This window comes from Anopheles coustani, chromosome 2 (genome assembly GCF_943734705.1).
Source record: "Anopheles coustani chromosome 2, idAnoCousDA_361_x.2, whole genome shotgun sequence".
Taxonomy (NCBI): domain Eukaryota; kingdom Metazoa; phylum Arthropoda; class Insecta; order Diptera; family Culicidae; genus Anopheles; species Anopheles coustani.
Window position 1 is genome coordinate 88,927,420 of NC_071289.1, and position 13,113 is coordinate 88,940,532.

General features: G+C 45.7%; 4 protein-coding genes across 5 annotated transcripts; 3 read left to right on the plus strand and 1 right to left on the minus strand.

The window, feature by feature from the left end:
• Window positions 1-54: 54 nt before the first annotated feature.
• On the plus strand, window positions 55-4,143 carry LOC131262732 (alpha/beta-tubulin-N-acetyltransferase 9). Its single transcript, XM_058264797.1, has 4 exons — window positions 55-147; window positions 3,268-3,383; window positions 3,456-3,565; window positions 3,627-4,143. The coding sequence occupies exons 2-4, from the start codon at window positions 3,307-3,309 to the stop codon at window positions 4,088-4,090; spliced, it is 651 nt and encodes a 216-aa protein (XP_058120780.1). The 5' UTR covers window positions 55-147; window positions 3,268-3,306; the 3' UTR covers window positions 4,091-4,143.
• Window positions 91-3,161, plus strand: LOC131262731 (lambda-crystallin homolog). 2 transcript variants are annotated; one of them, XM_058264796.1, is made up of 4 exons: window positions 91-147; window positions 1,591-1,642; window positions 2,079-2,457; window positions 2,536-3,161. In XM_058264796.1, exons 2-4 carry the CDS (start codon window positions 1,599-1,601, stop codon window positions 3,058-3,060), a joined length of 948 nt encoding a protein of 315 aa, XP_058120779.1. In that variant the 5' UTR covers window positions 91-147; window positions 1,591-1,598; the 3' UTR covers window positions 3,061-3,161. The 2 variants fall into 2 exon arrangements, with proteins under 2 accessions (XP_058120779.1, XP_058120778.1); XM_058264795.1 differs by lacking the exon at window positions 91-147 and having other exon boundaries at window positions 1,441-1,642.
• Window positions 4,144-4,268: 125 nt separating the features above from the next.
• On the minus strand, window positions 4,269-9,414 carry LOC131262730 (arf-GAP with dual PH domain-containing protein 1-like). The gene is made up of 4 exons (XM_058264794.1): window positions 9,041-9,414; window positions 6,726-6,951; window positions 5,857-6,635; window positions 4,269-5,791 (listed from the first exon to the last, which is right to left on the minus strand). The coding sequence occupies exons 1-4, from the start codon at window positions 9,120-9,122 to the stop codon at window positions 5,727-5,729; spliced, it is 1,152 nt and encodes a 383-aa protein (XP_058120777.1). The 5' UTR covers window positions 9,123-9,414; the 3' UTR covers window positions 4,269-5,726.
• A 1,077-nt stretch (window positions 9,415-10,491) lies between these two features.
• Window positions 10,492-13,011, plus strand: LOC131262924 (Golgi reassembly-stacking protein 2). The gene is made up of 3 exons (XM_058265022.1): window positions 10,492-10,626; window positions 10,795-11,854; window positions 11,929-13,011. Exons 1-3 carry the CDS (start codon window positions 10,564-10,566, stop codon window positions 12,519-12,521), a joined length of 1,716 nt encoding a protein of 571 aa, XP_058121005.1. The 5' UTR covers window positions 10,492-10,563; the 3' UTR covers window positions 12,522-13,011.
• The last annotated feature ends 102 nt before the right edge of the window (window positions 13,012-13,113 follow it).

The following is a 13,113-nucleotide window of genomic DNA, read 5'->3' on the forward strand; positions in this document are numbered from 1 at the left end:
GATGAGTGCAACATTTGTAGGGTTCTCCTGACAGTGAAAATGGCTTGAAGAATCAAAACAAATCATGCAAAATATAAACATTGCGCCAATTGGAGTTTTTTCTTGTTTTCGTTTGGTAGTTCGGGAAGTTGTATCCTTATAAATAAGGTAAGCAATGTATTCAATGTGGAATATGTCCATTTTATTTTTTACCGTATAGATTTGTGGTTCGTGTTGTGGAAGTGAATAAAACTTGTACGGTATCAATACGAGATTTTTTATGCCCTCAGACGCCCACGTATCTTTACCTTATTTTTTTCAAATAGCAATTCAAGGACTCTCTAGGCAAATGTGTCCCAATTTGTTTGCTACTGATTCTTTATTGGAAAAAAACTTCCTTATCACATTTTCCGATTACATTATCATAAATCCATCGTTCGAGCTCGTCAATTTGACAAATCAGCCCAAGAGGTGTCCGGCTTACGGATGCTGTGGTCCATAAGGTGTCGGCATGATTCAATTATAATGCCTCACTTATCACAACTTCCGCGTTGCCAGCCCCGATCCGTAGCAGGAGGTTAAGCCGGAATTCAAATTAGGAACCGCTTGCAGTGAACCATGCGCTCAAACGCGGGTTAATTGGTTCGCCTGAACGCATCCTACTGTATGCCCTGATAACCCTTTTTAATGACTATTTCTGGAAGACGAAGCTTGCAGCTCCGGTTATCAATGTTTAAGCGAACAACAAAAATAGCACCATTAAACAACTCCACACCCGCTGCGGCATCGTACCACAGCCAAACTGCATCTTGAAAAGCTGATACACTGTAGCCAGCAGTATCTAGTATGCACTGGGGTATGTTTTCCTTGACTACCTAAGCGTGCTTCAAGTATGACCTCTAACAACGCCAAGGGTTTTACTATCAGTAACCATATATTTATCAGCTCTTATCGGTGGTATCTCTTCTACATCGGTTGGTTATTTGACTTATCCTTCTTCAAACGCCAACCTGACACCGAAACGAAGCTAAGTGCCTACTAGAGCAGGCGGGAAAATATTTACTTTAACATCCATGAAACCGTGAACTGATCGTGAAACTCAAACCCAGTTTCCTATGAGCCTCGATCCACAGTATCCTGCATGTTACATAATCGTACGATCGTTTTTCAGCACAAACCAAAGTGGGTATCTTGATTGCTCCGTGCACCGATTATTATCAAAAAACATCGGGATCTTTGACCAATGGCGTGCTTCTCAAACAATTGTTTAAACATACGCATCGCGTCGTCTTAACGGCAACTACCGCGTTCTGCCCGTAACCTCGCTCGGGGCGCTACACTCCTTCCGCCCTTCAAGGGATCATCGAGTTATCTTCCTCCGGTCGCAAACAGCTTCGGTGCGGTCAGTCGGTTCCATTCCCTCAACTCGATAGGTTCGCTTCTCATAGCTCATTCCGGTTCCATCGTGTATCCCTTGGTCGGCTTTTTTTCGTTGGCGCTATTATTGTGATTACTTTCACATTTTCTCCCGGTAGTGCGATTGATCATTTGTTCCGTGTGGCAAAAAGCATAAGGAGAATCAGCGTAACCGTTCCTTTCATAAATCAACAGATATTTAAATGGCGTCCAAAATGAAGAAAGAGAAAGTAGCCATCATTGGCAGGTAAGTGTGCAGCATTTGAAAAATATTGCATCAAAAACACGTGAGTAAGTGTTAAAATAATTTAAGTAATTTTTTGCGTTCACTGTTGCTATCGTAAAACACATATTATTGAAACATATGACACTTACCGAGGTTATTTAATTTACCCCATTCCTATCGATGCCGGGAAATCATTTTGAATTTTAACCTATTCGTAAAAGCACTTATACTGCCAATTCATTTTACTTCACTTGTTCATAATGGTACCAACTGCTTCAGATTGTATTGAGTCGATTATTGTGAGTAAGTCGCTTTTACCCTGATAGTGTAGGGCATTGATTTAATAACTGCATTCTTTGACATCGACGCGATGCAATAGATTGACGATGTAATTGCACATACAGCAAAAGTGACCTTAGCGCTGACATTGACTGCAAATGACTTCCATTGATTGCAGCGGCCTGATCGGACGCTCATGGGCGATGCTGTTCGCCGGTGTCGGCTACCAGGTCACGATCTACGATATCATCCCCGACATTGTCCAGAAGGCGCTGAAGGAAACCAAGGAAGAGTTGGACAATCTAGAAAAACAGGGCCTCATTCGGGGCTCGCTGACGGCCGCGGAACAATTCAGCTGCATCAAAGGTACGGCTGACCTAAAGGATGCTATCAAAGGCGCCATTTACGTACAGGAGTGTGTGCCAGAGCGCTTGGACATTAAGAAAAAACTGTACACCGAGGTGGACGGGATAGTCGGACCGAACACCATACTGGCGAGTTCCACGAGCACCTTCATGCCGTCACTGTTCAGCGAAGACATGAAACATCGGGCACAGGTATGGGTCGCTGCTACCACCCTCATGATCATATACGCTGCACTAGCGATCTTCACCGGGTTTCTCTCCCTTCTCTAGGTCCTCGTTGCCCACCCGGTAAATCCGCCGTACTATGTCCCGCTTGTGGAGATAGTGCCTGCCCCGTGGACTAAGCCGGAATACACGACAAAAGCCCGTGAGCTGATGACGGAGATCGGCCAGAAGCCGGTGACGCTCTCGCGCCAAATCGAAGGCTTCGCACTGAACCGTATTCAGTATGCGATCCTCAACGAAACGTGGCGCCTGGTGGCGGACGGTATCCTCAACGTGAAGGATATCGATGTCGTCATGTCGGAGGGGCTGGGCATGCGGTACGCTTTCCTCGGTCCACTCGAAACAGCACACCTGAATGCGGAGGGCATGCTGAACTACTGCGAACGGTACAGTAGTACGATCTACTCGGTCAGCCAGACGATGGGACCGACGCCGCATATGGAAGGCAAAATAGCCGAGCAGGTTTCAAAGGAGCTGGAGGAGATGGTGCCGATCGATAAACTCCCGGAGCGACGTGCTTGGCGCGATGCTTGTCTGACGAAGCTGGCTCAGCTAAAGAAAACTATTTAATAGATTACCCTGAGGGTTCAGTTATTTTATCCTCAACGTGTCATATGCTACTTGTAGCCCGATTTTATCAAAAAATGACCATTCAATAATAAAGCTATACGTATCAATAAAATTAGTTATTTTATTTGCACATCGATTTGATAGCGATGCGATCAATTTTCAAGCAATCGTGAGAACTTTTCTTCCTTCTAATATTTTTAATTTCAGATAAGAGACTCACCTTCCCTCCCGTATGCCAAAGCAATAATGAGACTTAACGAAAACATAAAAATAGTCGGTAGAGCGGTAATTTTGGTTCCTTATGAAAGTAAACATGTTGCAAAGTAAGCTCTCAAGATGAAAAGGTTAAAAGTAACACGCTATTCAGATGTTAAATTTTCAATATAATTCCGTAGATACCATGAATGGATGAAAAACGAGGAGCTACAGCAACTGACCGCTTCCGAACCGCTGACTCTCGACGAGGAATACGAAATGCAAAAAAGCTGGCGAGTGGACGAAGACAGTAAATGAGCGGTCCAACGGGTTCCTTCCATTTTTTCATACAAAATTGGGGTTCGTTTCAGAATGTACCTTCCTTATCCTCGATCGAGCACTGTTTGAAAAAACGGGGGATGAGATTGCTGCCTTGGTTGGAGATACCAACATTTTCCTACAATCAACCACAGAGGCCGAAGACCCCCAGGGACAGGGAACAGACCAGCTGACCAACAGCGAAAGGCGCACTGCGGGTGAAATCGAAATTATGATCGCCGAGGCTAGTGCCCGAGGGAAACGGTTTGGCTGGGAGGCAACCCTTTTGATGCTACTCTTCGGCGTGGAACACCTTCACATCGAGCACTATTTAGCCATCACGAAGGATTCGAACACGAGAGCGATGCAAATGTTCGAAAGGATGAAGTTTCTGGAAACCAAGCGCACTCCGGTGTTCCGAGAGGTGACCTTTGGCTGCACTATAGACGAAAGTTGGCTGGGGTGGGTAAAATGTGAAGTTGGCTCGTACACGATCGAGCCTTACCACACAGAATAGATGTCTAATTTTGAAAAAAAGAATTCTATTAAATACAAAGACAAATATATTTGCCATCAGTTTTGTTTTCCATCATTTTTTTTATGGTTACGCAAGGTTATGAATTACTCTACAGTCTGCTCCGACCATCGCATTTACATGATCGGTTTTATTATATAATTAGAATATTCCTAATTTAGCTATTTTTGGCAGATTTGTGTAGTTCTGTTTTTTTTTGTTTAATAACTCCTCCTACTATACGTCCTTCATTAGTCGTCAAACACTTGTGTTCCAATATTTCTACCGAAGAGTTAATCTTACTTAAATTTTACGTCAGATATTTGTTCCACGTTTTCACACACTCGATCTCTTCCAGCTGACCTTCATAATGTCCCACGGATGGAAAACTGGTGCACGAAAATACGTCCACGGTTGTAAACGTAATTGTGATAATCATCGGGGGCAGTATTAATTTCATCGTTTCTTTTAAACTTGTCTCGTTACTTCGATTCAGGGGATATTGTTTTGCTTTCCGTGTTTTCGAATATGTTTTTTATGAGTAACGTTTGGTTTTGTATGTTGCTGTTCGTAAACTTCCGAGCCTCACGCTCTCTATAAGTTCGGTTTCAAACATTAAATTTCAGCTTACTGGTCACTAAAATATTGTTTGGTACACTTCCAACTGTGACTTGTTTTCGGGTGCTTTCTCCTGAATGGTTGTTTCCTGATGTTCAGATCGAATTAGTTTAATTTATCCTATCTAGGGGATTATTTTTCCTGCCATACTTGCAAGCTACACATACTTTCTACATTGTTGCTTAAACATGTTTAATTTATTTACTTTATTTTAAATGTTGCTTAACTTTTTTTCTGCTTTTCCCATTTGATTTTCTACACTACTTTATGGTTTAACCATACGGGGTGAGAACTCTACTTTGTAAAGAAAAAAATCCGTGCTGTGCTATCCACAATCTGACGCTACCTCAAATATGTGTTTGTGTGTCTGTGTGCATCGCTTTTTTAATTCTTCAAACGAATAGAAATGCAGGTGCTCAAACCACTCTCTTTCTCTCGAAGCAAGCAACATAACATGTGTGGTCGAAGGAAACCAGGTGATGGGAGCATAGTTAAAAGGATAATAATCCTTTGCTGAGTATTTCACAGCGCTCACTTTGTGCTTGTGTTCGAAGACAGTTTCTATTTGTCAATAAATAACTCTCCGTTTGCACCTCGTTCTGGCCCCTAACTTAATCTTAACGTCGCTGCTGGAAGCGAAATAAAGTAAATCTACAATCAATTATCTAAAGTGAATCTACTACGGGTAGTCAACCTAACCTGCCTGTGGATTGATAGGGGGCATATGTTTAGCGAGCAATTCACATACGTTTGTTTCGTCCTTAAAGTAGGTTAAATTAAATTAAAAATATATGCTGAAACAACTGTTTGCGATGTTGGATTGCTTTTTGTCTCATTTTGTTTGTTTTGATGATTTCACCACTAGCTCAGGCTGTAAATGTTCACTGTGCAAAAGTTGGCGGGATTTAGTGCGTCTCATTGAATGAGGGGTTTCATCTTGCTGCCTATTGGCGCATCTTTACATCCTGGCATTCGTCCACGGTTGAGGGGATGCTGGAGAGCATTGAGTTTAGCTTTCCTATTACCTACCCGTAAAGATACTCTTTGGGTTGGTTCCTCCGCGCTTCCGTATTAGTCGTGCTGAAACTGAAAACATTCATGGTTAATGGTTGCAGTAGAGTCACACTCTAGCACTCTGATGCTTTGCCTACTTGAGTTATCCTGCGGACTGAGAGGACGCTCGAGAACGCACTGTATTGCCGCAATCCACTCGTCCCGGTCCTGCTCGCTGTGCGACGACATATTATACGTTCGCTCGGGTGTGAACAGTGTAAAACTGAAGCCCTGATCTTTGGCCCCGGCCGGTGCACCGATACGGACACTGTAGCCATCCAGCTGATTGCCGAGGAAGATTTCACCCTTCGGGTTCGCATCCAGTTGATCGTCGTGGTACATCAGCTTGCGATCGTCCAGCGTAAACCACCGCCGTTTGTAGCTGTCCGTGGCCCGCGGACCCGTCTTGAGCAGCCAGCCCTCGCGCGTAAAGTCGTGCGTTAGCGAATCGGCCAGCTCGCTCTCCGAGGCGCTCGGGAAGGCAATCTGCAGCCGGTGCAGTTTGGCGCATCGGATAGCCATGTACCAGTTGTTTATCACCTCCGGATCGTCGTGATAAACGTAGATGTGCCTCGTCGTTCCGTCTTTCATGAACGTCAACTGCAGTGAGTTTGGGTTACCGATCTTCATCGGGGCGTACACGACGTTCAGCTCCGATATCCGCAGTATGGCCTTTGGTTCACGCTTTTCCCTCACGTAGTAACGCAACGTATCTTGCAACCCGGATAGAACGAACTTTCGGGGCTGGTAACGGCTGTCCTCCTTGCCGCGCTTCATCAGGAAACCCTCCATCCGGCCGGACGTGTAGCTGGGCCGTTCAATCATGCAGAATTCTAAACGCTCGTACTTGGCTCTGATCCATTGCTCGATCAGCACTCTGGGGGAAAAACGGGGAAGAGGTGAGAAAAAATATACCCAGTTGCACTGAAATGTAGTCTGAGACGGGGTTTCCCGTGTCTCTACTCACTGTGGGTCATTTTCCTTCGGTCGTCGGTAGCATGCTGGTACGCGGCTCTCGTACTTTACCTTTGCCGCCTTATTGCCCATGTCGATCATACGCTCCAGCTGACTGTCTTCCCATTTGTCCAGCTTTAGATGCTTAACTTTCGATATGTGCGCACCCATGCTGCGATGGACCGCGCAACATCTGGTGCACAGGAAAATTCCGATATTGTAGGAAGCCCATTCTGGATCTAGCAGATGAAACGTAGGAAACAATGTTAACTGTAGTTCATTTCACAAAAACAGCAGACCCATTTTCGAATTCCTACAACATATGGTACGATTGAACACAACTGGTCGCCAACGATAATAAAGAAAAAGCAACCCTAATGAACCAGTTCGCGCAGTTGGTTGATAAGGTTTCGCTTTGCTTTACCAATTAACAAGCATAATTGTGGGATAAATTCGGTATCCTTGTCCAACACAGAATGAGCAATCCTCAAGAACGGCATCGGACTGGCAAGGGCAGGCAGCATACAGTTCTTCGCTTTGGAAAGCTACAACGTTATGAATCAAATATTTGGTCATTTCTCGGCATAAAGGTGCATGATAAGCAGTGTAATAAACAACACTTCAAAACCATGAGGGAATTCCCATACACGTGTCTACCATCCAAAGCATTTAGAACTTTCTGTTGTTCATCAAAAAAATACCTCTAGGCTTGTCTGTCCCTCGTTCCTCCTTCCTTAAAAACGAAGCCTCGTTTGAGGACGTCCCAAAAAAGGCAGCGATACGGCCGGGTAGGTTTCAAAATCAAAACAAACCCACAACGCTCCCCTTCCCTTATTCTCCGCGCGCACACTATCTCCTGCTATCACACAACCCTCCAGCGCCTACTAAGAAGCTTTTCTGATTCTCCATTCTCCTGTTCGAAGCCGTATGGTCGTTTTCCATCAAGCTACGTGGGGCGTTTTGTTGTTATTGAGGGAAGCGCAAAGAGACCCCACAGAGTGATTATCGCACAGTGTGTTAGGGGGAAATCTTTACATTTGAAGTACCCTTGAATAAACTGTATCTTTTAAAAGAAGTGTAATCAAACGTTGTTTAACCATATGAACTAACATTGCTATACAGCTCGAAGGTCAACTTTATCTAATACGAAATTTACATAGCATTTTACGTATCCGTTTTGAGTAATCTACAGTATTTTTTTTAAATTATCAAATTGAGATACAATTGATTCAAAACAAAATAAAAGTAATCCAAGTTAGGAAAGTCGTCAAAGACGTTTCGTCCAGTGTGCACGTGTCCCGACTCCCGACGCACCAGACAACGTACGCGCGGGTACGGCGCTAGCATATACTCACACGTACACACACGGGAATGAGGAACATTGTACATGAGAATAACAACAATAACAACACCCATAGAAACATCGTTGCGTGGTTCTGGAGTGCATTCACCTCGCGGTGCGTCTGCTATGGTCGGGTGACTTTTACACTCCGCGGAGCCAAACGCACCGTGGTGTTTTATTAGTTCTTATAGCCTACCTATACGTGAAATGCCACCAACTAAAAGCGATTGCTTCGAAACGAAAATGGTTGCTTTGGTTGCAGCATAGGAAAAACGCTCCAGTAAACATCGGTGATTCATCATGGGGAATGGAAGTCGCAAAGTGAAAACATCTAATGGGGCTACCCCGTTTATCGTTCCCTTTTCTCGTAGGTTCATCAAAAATGCTTCGATACTGGTGCCTGCACGTGCATTAAAACGTGGCGAGTGAGCATCAATGCAGCATCCCGAAACAGTACCGCATACTTTGCTGGTGGTTTTTTCAATCCCGAGTGAGAATCATAACCATGTAACTTACAGAGGGAAAATAAATCATTTCCACTATCTATGCATCCATGGTCGACTTGGGAAGATAGATTTCTACACACGGGGGGTTCTGTTCAGACTGATCCTGTACCCGGGGCGGATTGCCGCAGATCACCGTCCCGGGGGGGAAAAAGAAGAGGAGGTCACGGAAACGCGAGAGAGGCCAACAAAATGAATGAATGAGTCATTATTTTGCTATTTGCCTCCCTTCCAAACTACAACCGCCCCGGGTCGATCGCTCGCCCGGAGAGTAGCCACTCCGCCGCGGGGAACAAACCGGAGGGGTACGCAAGAGAACTATTTACTAACCACAGCCCATTAGCCTATTGCCTCTTGAACACTTCCTGCCATTAGACGAACCAGAGGAAAAAACTATTTTAAAAAAATACACAACACCCAAACACGCACACACAAGCACACGCAAACACACACTCGGGGAACGGCGCACGGTGGTACACGTACTTTTCGAGTCGCAATCTGCGCAAATGTTGTTGCCGTCGACTTGTAGTAGACGGTGAAGAATTTTCTCGTTCTGGTCAGCCATGTTTTCGTCGCCGTAGACTGTCGTGCATCCACCACGGTACTGGTCTCTTCTGGTGCTAAATTAAAAACAATCATCCACAAACACGCGGGAAAGGACACGGGCGTTGGTGCGGTATTTTTTCACCCTCCACACTCCCAATGTTCACGGGGGTCGTTGTTTATATTGATTGCTGTAGATGGCTGATGCGATTTCGATCTCCTTTTCCAAAACAACCTTTCACATCCTCACAATACACACGATTTCGCGAACACTACTGCCGCGAGTGCTAACAAGACGTTCGCTTGCTCTACGGTGTGCATCACGCGAGTGAAATTATGATGCGTATTTTGCCTTTCAATCGTTGTTTACGTTGTTGTTCAATGCTTCATCCCAACGAGCCACGTAACTGTGAAGCACCCGATGAATAAGTGGCTTATGCACCCACCCATAAAGGGTCCATCAAGGAGTTATGCACCTACCAGTTGAAAGGCCTATTCATCCATGTTGTCAATTTGCTGGGGGTTATATATACCTTGGATGGACCAGCACTGAGTTTGCCGATTGACGGAAGTAGCACTACTTCGAACATCCAGAATACCACCGGTGCGGCAGATCATAATTTTACTATACTTCCTACGCACGAAAACTACCGAGAACTAATGAAAATTACAACTTCCAAACTAACTCTTCTTCTTCTTCTTCACTTCGGCGAGGATTTACTCCAGTACGGCTATTGAATCCAGCTTCCTGGGCCTTCGCAAGCTAACCTGGAGATATAGACCTCTATTGTTTAAGGACTGGCTACTAAAGTCCATATGTCCTGATTTTCTGTGTTCTGATTTTCTTTAATTCTGATTTTCTGTGGGCGTCACATTTTGACTACCACCATGCGGCCAGGAGCATTGCTAGCCAGCCACGCTAGTGCGCAGTCAAAATGCGGATGTTCACCCGCCGTAACGAAAGGAATATTTCCTTCCGTTTGTCAGATCGCACGAAACTCGTGATCCGCTTGATTACTCAAACAGCACGAGATGTGCGTCGGCTAGGATTTCTCTGACTTGAGCTCCAGCTCGGCGACACCACGCGGTCGTGCCTAAGTTAACCTTACTTTTCCGCTAACCCTTTCAGGAACCTCGTACACTGCTAACCACCCGCTCTTATGCGACGCTGAACTGGAACTGTCCAAACTAACTCAAAACAGTAAAATTATGAACAACAAGCACAACAATACACAAATGGCTGGTTAGAGTGTCAAAGGCTAGTTGGGATATTTGTTTCCCTTTTTCGCTACAAAACTGTCAAATTATATCCGCAGTCATCACCTGCTATTTCTCTAAAAACTTAGTGTAGAAGAAACGAATCGTTTTGCACGTCCAATTGTTCCTGTTGTGGTCGACCGGCACTGGTGTGAAAAAGGAGCCTATACCAAAACTGTATTACTAATTCTATAGAACTAGAAACGATGGGTCTTTCGCACAGCATTTCCGTTCCCGGTGGGGGTACCGAGGGTTACCATGTTTTGCGGGTAAGTAGCCGTGTCCGGGAAGAAAGCAGAAGCATCCCCCAGAAGTGACAGATGACGTGTTCACTTTCGATCCATCACCTAACACCGTTGTTGGGGCGCTCTTCGGGGATATCTAGACGTGTACCATGCAGCGTTGTACAAAACATGCCTATTGCTCTATTTGCACAGGTGCAAGACAACTCGCCGGGCAAAACGGCCGGGCTGGAGGCGTTCTTCGATTTTATCCTTGCCATCGGGAACACTCGGCTCGATCAGGACAATGATACGCTGAAGGAGCTGCTGAAGGCAAACATCGACAAGGACATTCAGATGACTGTTTACAGCAGCAAAACACAAAACATTCGCTTGGTGGACATCACCCCCAGCAGCACATGGGGTGGACAGGGATTGCTAGGCGTTAGCATACGGTTCTGCTCCTTCGAGGGCGCAAACGAGAACGTGTGGCATATTCTCGAGGTGCATCCGTCTTCGCCGGCAGAGGAAGCCGGCCTGATTCCATTCACAGACTACATCATCGGTGCCGACTCCATTCTGCACGAAAGTGAAGATCTCTTTACGCTGATCGAGTCCCACGAGGGACGTCCTCTCAAGATGTACGTGTATAATACCGATCTCGACCGTTGCCGGGAGGTGACAATTACGCCCAACACGAAATGGGGCGGCGAAGGTAGTTTGGGTTGTGGTATTGGCTATGGCTATCTGCATCGGATACCAATCCGGGTGCTACCAAGCGAAGGAATGAACCCTCCAACCGGAATCACTGGAGGAGCTCAATCCGTATCGATCGGTCCAGTCACCACAAGCACTGGAGGGGCAGTAACTACTACGGCAGCATATGGACAGCCTATGCCAACTACCAGCTTTGCGGACACGACGAACCGCAATGTACCGTTCATTCCGATGGTGCCCCCATTGGCAAATACTTTCGCACCGCTCGTAAGCAGCGCCGCCAACGATTTACTAACGGTTGCTCCACCCAGTGGTACGACTACAACGGCCACCACTTCCACGATGGGAGATGGCACAGCAGCCCTGGCAAATCAGTTTGCCAATATGTCCACCTCGACGGGTGCTACCGACCAGGTGAACAATAACGTTGAAACGCAAACGACTCCAAAGCAACCTACGTACAACAACAACCCGATGCAAACTGTAGAAGGCGTCGCGTCGCCACCAATTCATGTTGGCCCTGCGATTTATACACCACCTTCGGGACCCTCCGAGCAAGGTATGGCGCCAAAGAACCCACCGTAAGGTGTTTCAAATTGACCAAATCTTTTTCTCACTCTCCGGTGTTTTCAGCAAGCGTGTCCCAGGCTCCCACTGCTCCTTCTCAACAGCCGCAGGCCCCGTTGGTGAACCTGTCATATCCGGCAACATCTATGGCAACAAATCCCTATTCAATGGCGGCCAGCACGGTGCCTCCGCCATCGACGCTGGCTAGCGATTTTTATCAAATGTATGGTGCTCCAACTCCAGCAAGCGCTGCAGTATCCGCACCGTCCAACTCGAGCAACTACGCCATGTCTACCACAATCGACTTCCTGCAGAGTCAACAGCAGCAGCAACAGCAGACCTGGTCCCAACCGCCGATTCAAATGTACTCCACGTACCCACAGGTTCAACCAATTCCGGACCCCACGAATTCACCCGCTCACCATGCTTCAACCGTACCAACTTCGACACTATTCCAAAGCAACGCGGTCACGACCCCCATTTCTCTACCGGGAATGCCACCAATTACGGTCAGTGCTACAATCCAACCGGAAGCACTGCGTGGATTGCAATTTACCAATGCACCACCGAGCAGTACAAGCTCAGTCACAGCTGGTGGCCAGCAGTACCAGCAGCTTCCTCCGCCAGCTATGACCATGTCCCAGCCTACGCTGCAGTGAATACGGTTTCGACCAAAAATGAAGTGCAATGTGAGCGCTGTTTGATAATGGAACATTTTGGAATATACCGCCAGCGCGGGATTTTTGTAAATAGTAAAATATCCTTCTATTTCTATGCTAATTGCTGGCCAATCTTTACCACAGTTGCACCAGTTTCTTCTATCCGGTAAGGTTCCGTGGAACAATGTGGTGTGAACATCGATCTTTGTTTTTGATTGTTACGAAAGTTGGAACGGTTGCAACCCGATGGCGGATCTTGTTTCAAACAAAGCATTTCCCGGTTTGGTGACATCGGATCGGGGTGCATAATTTTTATTCGACTTTTCTTGTTTTTATCTTGCGCTTTACTATATAAGTTTAGTCAATCTATGAAATGATAAAGTATCGTTATGATTATGTAAACTGTATGTAACGAGAGAATTGCATTGTTGAGGGAAGAAAGAAATTCAGTATGACTTTATTTCCGTAATAAATATCGAATATTCTAATACATCATGCGTGTACTCAATTTATGCCTTACAATCAGTCTTATTTCAGGTAATACAGGTGTTTTGTAAAATTTATTGTGATCCCAAAGGCTAGTTGTCCGGGA

Bases quoted from the DNA above. Each gene is read 5' to 3' on its own strand.
- LOC131262731 (XM_058264796.1), top strand. From the start codon at position 1,599: ATGGCGTCCAAAATGAAGAAAGAGAAAGTAGCCATCATTGGCAG. The intron at 1,643-2,078 runs GTAAGTGTGCAG...CATTGATTGCAG, and splicing joins AAAGTAGCCATCATTGGCAG to CGGCCTGATCGGACGCTCAT. The intron at 2,458-2,535 runs GTATGGGTCGCT...TCCCTTCTCTAG, and splicing joins ACATGAAACATCGGGCACAG to GTCCTCGTTGCCCACCCGGT.
- LOC131262732 (XM_058264797.1), top strand. From the start codon at position 3,307: ATGAGACTTAACGAAAACATAAAAATAGTCGGTAGAGCGGTAATTTTG. The intron at 3,384-3,455 runs GTAAGCTCTCAA...ATAATTCCGTAG, and splicing joins GAAAGTAAACATGTTGCAAA to ATACCATGAATGGATGAAAA. The intron at 3,566-3,626 runs GTAAATGAGCGG...GGTTCGTTTCAG, and splicing joins CTGGCGAGTGGACGAAGACA to AATGTACCTTCCTTATCCTC.
- LOC131262730 (XM_058264794.1), bottom strand. From the start codon at position 9,122: ATGGCTGACCAGAACGAGAAAATTCTTCACCGTCTACTACAAGTCGAC. The intron at 6,952-9,040 runs GTACGTGTACCA...TTCATCTGCTAG, and splicing joins CGCAGATTGCGACTCGAAAA to ATCCAGAATGGGCTTCCTAC. The intron at 5,792-5,856 runs GTAGGCAAAGCA...GAATGTTTTCAG, and splicing joins CAGTCCGCAGGATAACTCAA to TTTCAGCACGACTAATACGG.
- LOC131262924 (XM_058265022.1), top strand. From the start codon at position 10,564: ATGGGTCTTTCGCACAGCATTTCCGTTCCCGGTGGGGGTACCGAGGGT. The intron at 10,627-10,794 runs GTAAGTAGCCGT...CTATTTGCACAG, and splicing joins AGGGTTACCATGTTTTGCGG to GTGCAAGACAACTCGCCGGG. The intron at 11,855-11,928 runs GTATGGCGCCAA...CGGTGTTTTCAG, and splicing joins TTCGGGACCCTCCGAGCAAG to CAAGCGTGTCCCAGGCTCCC.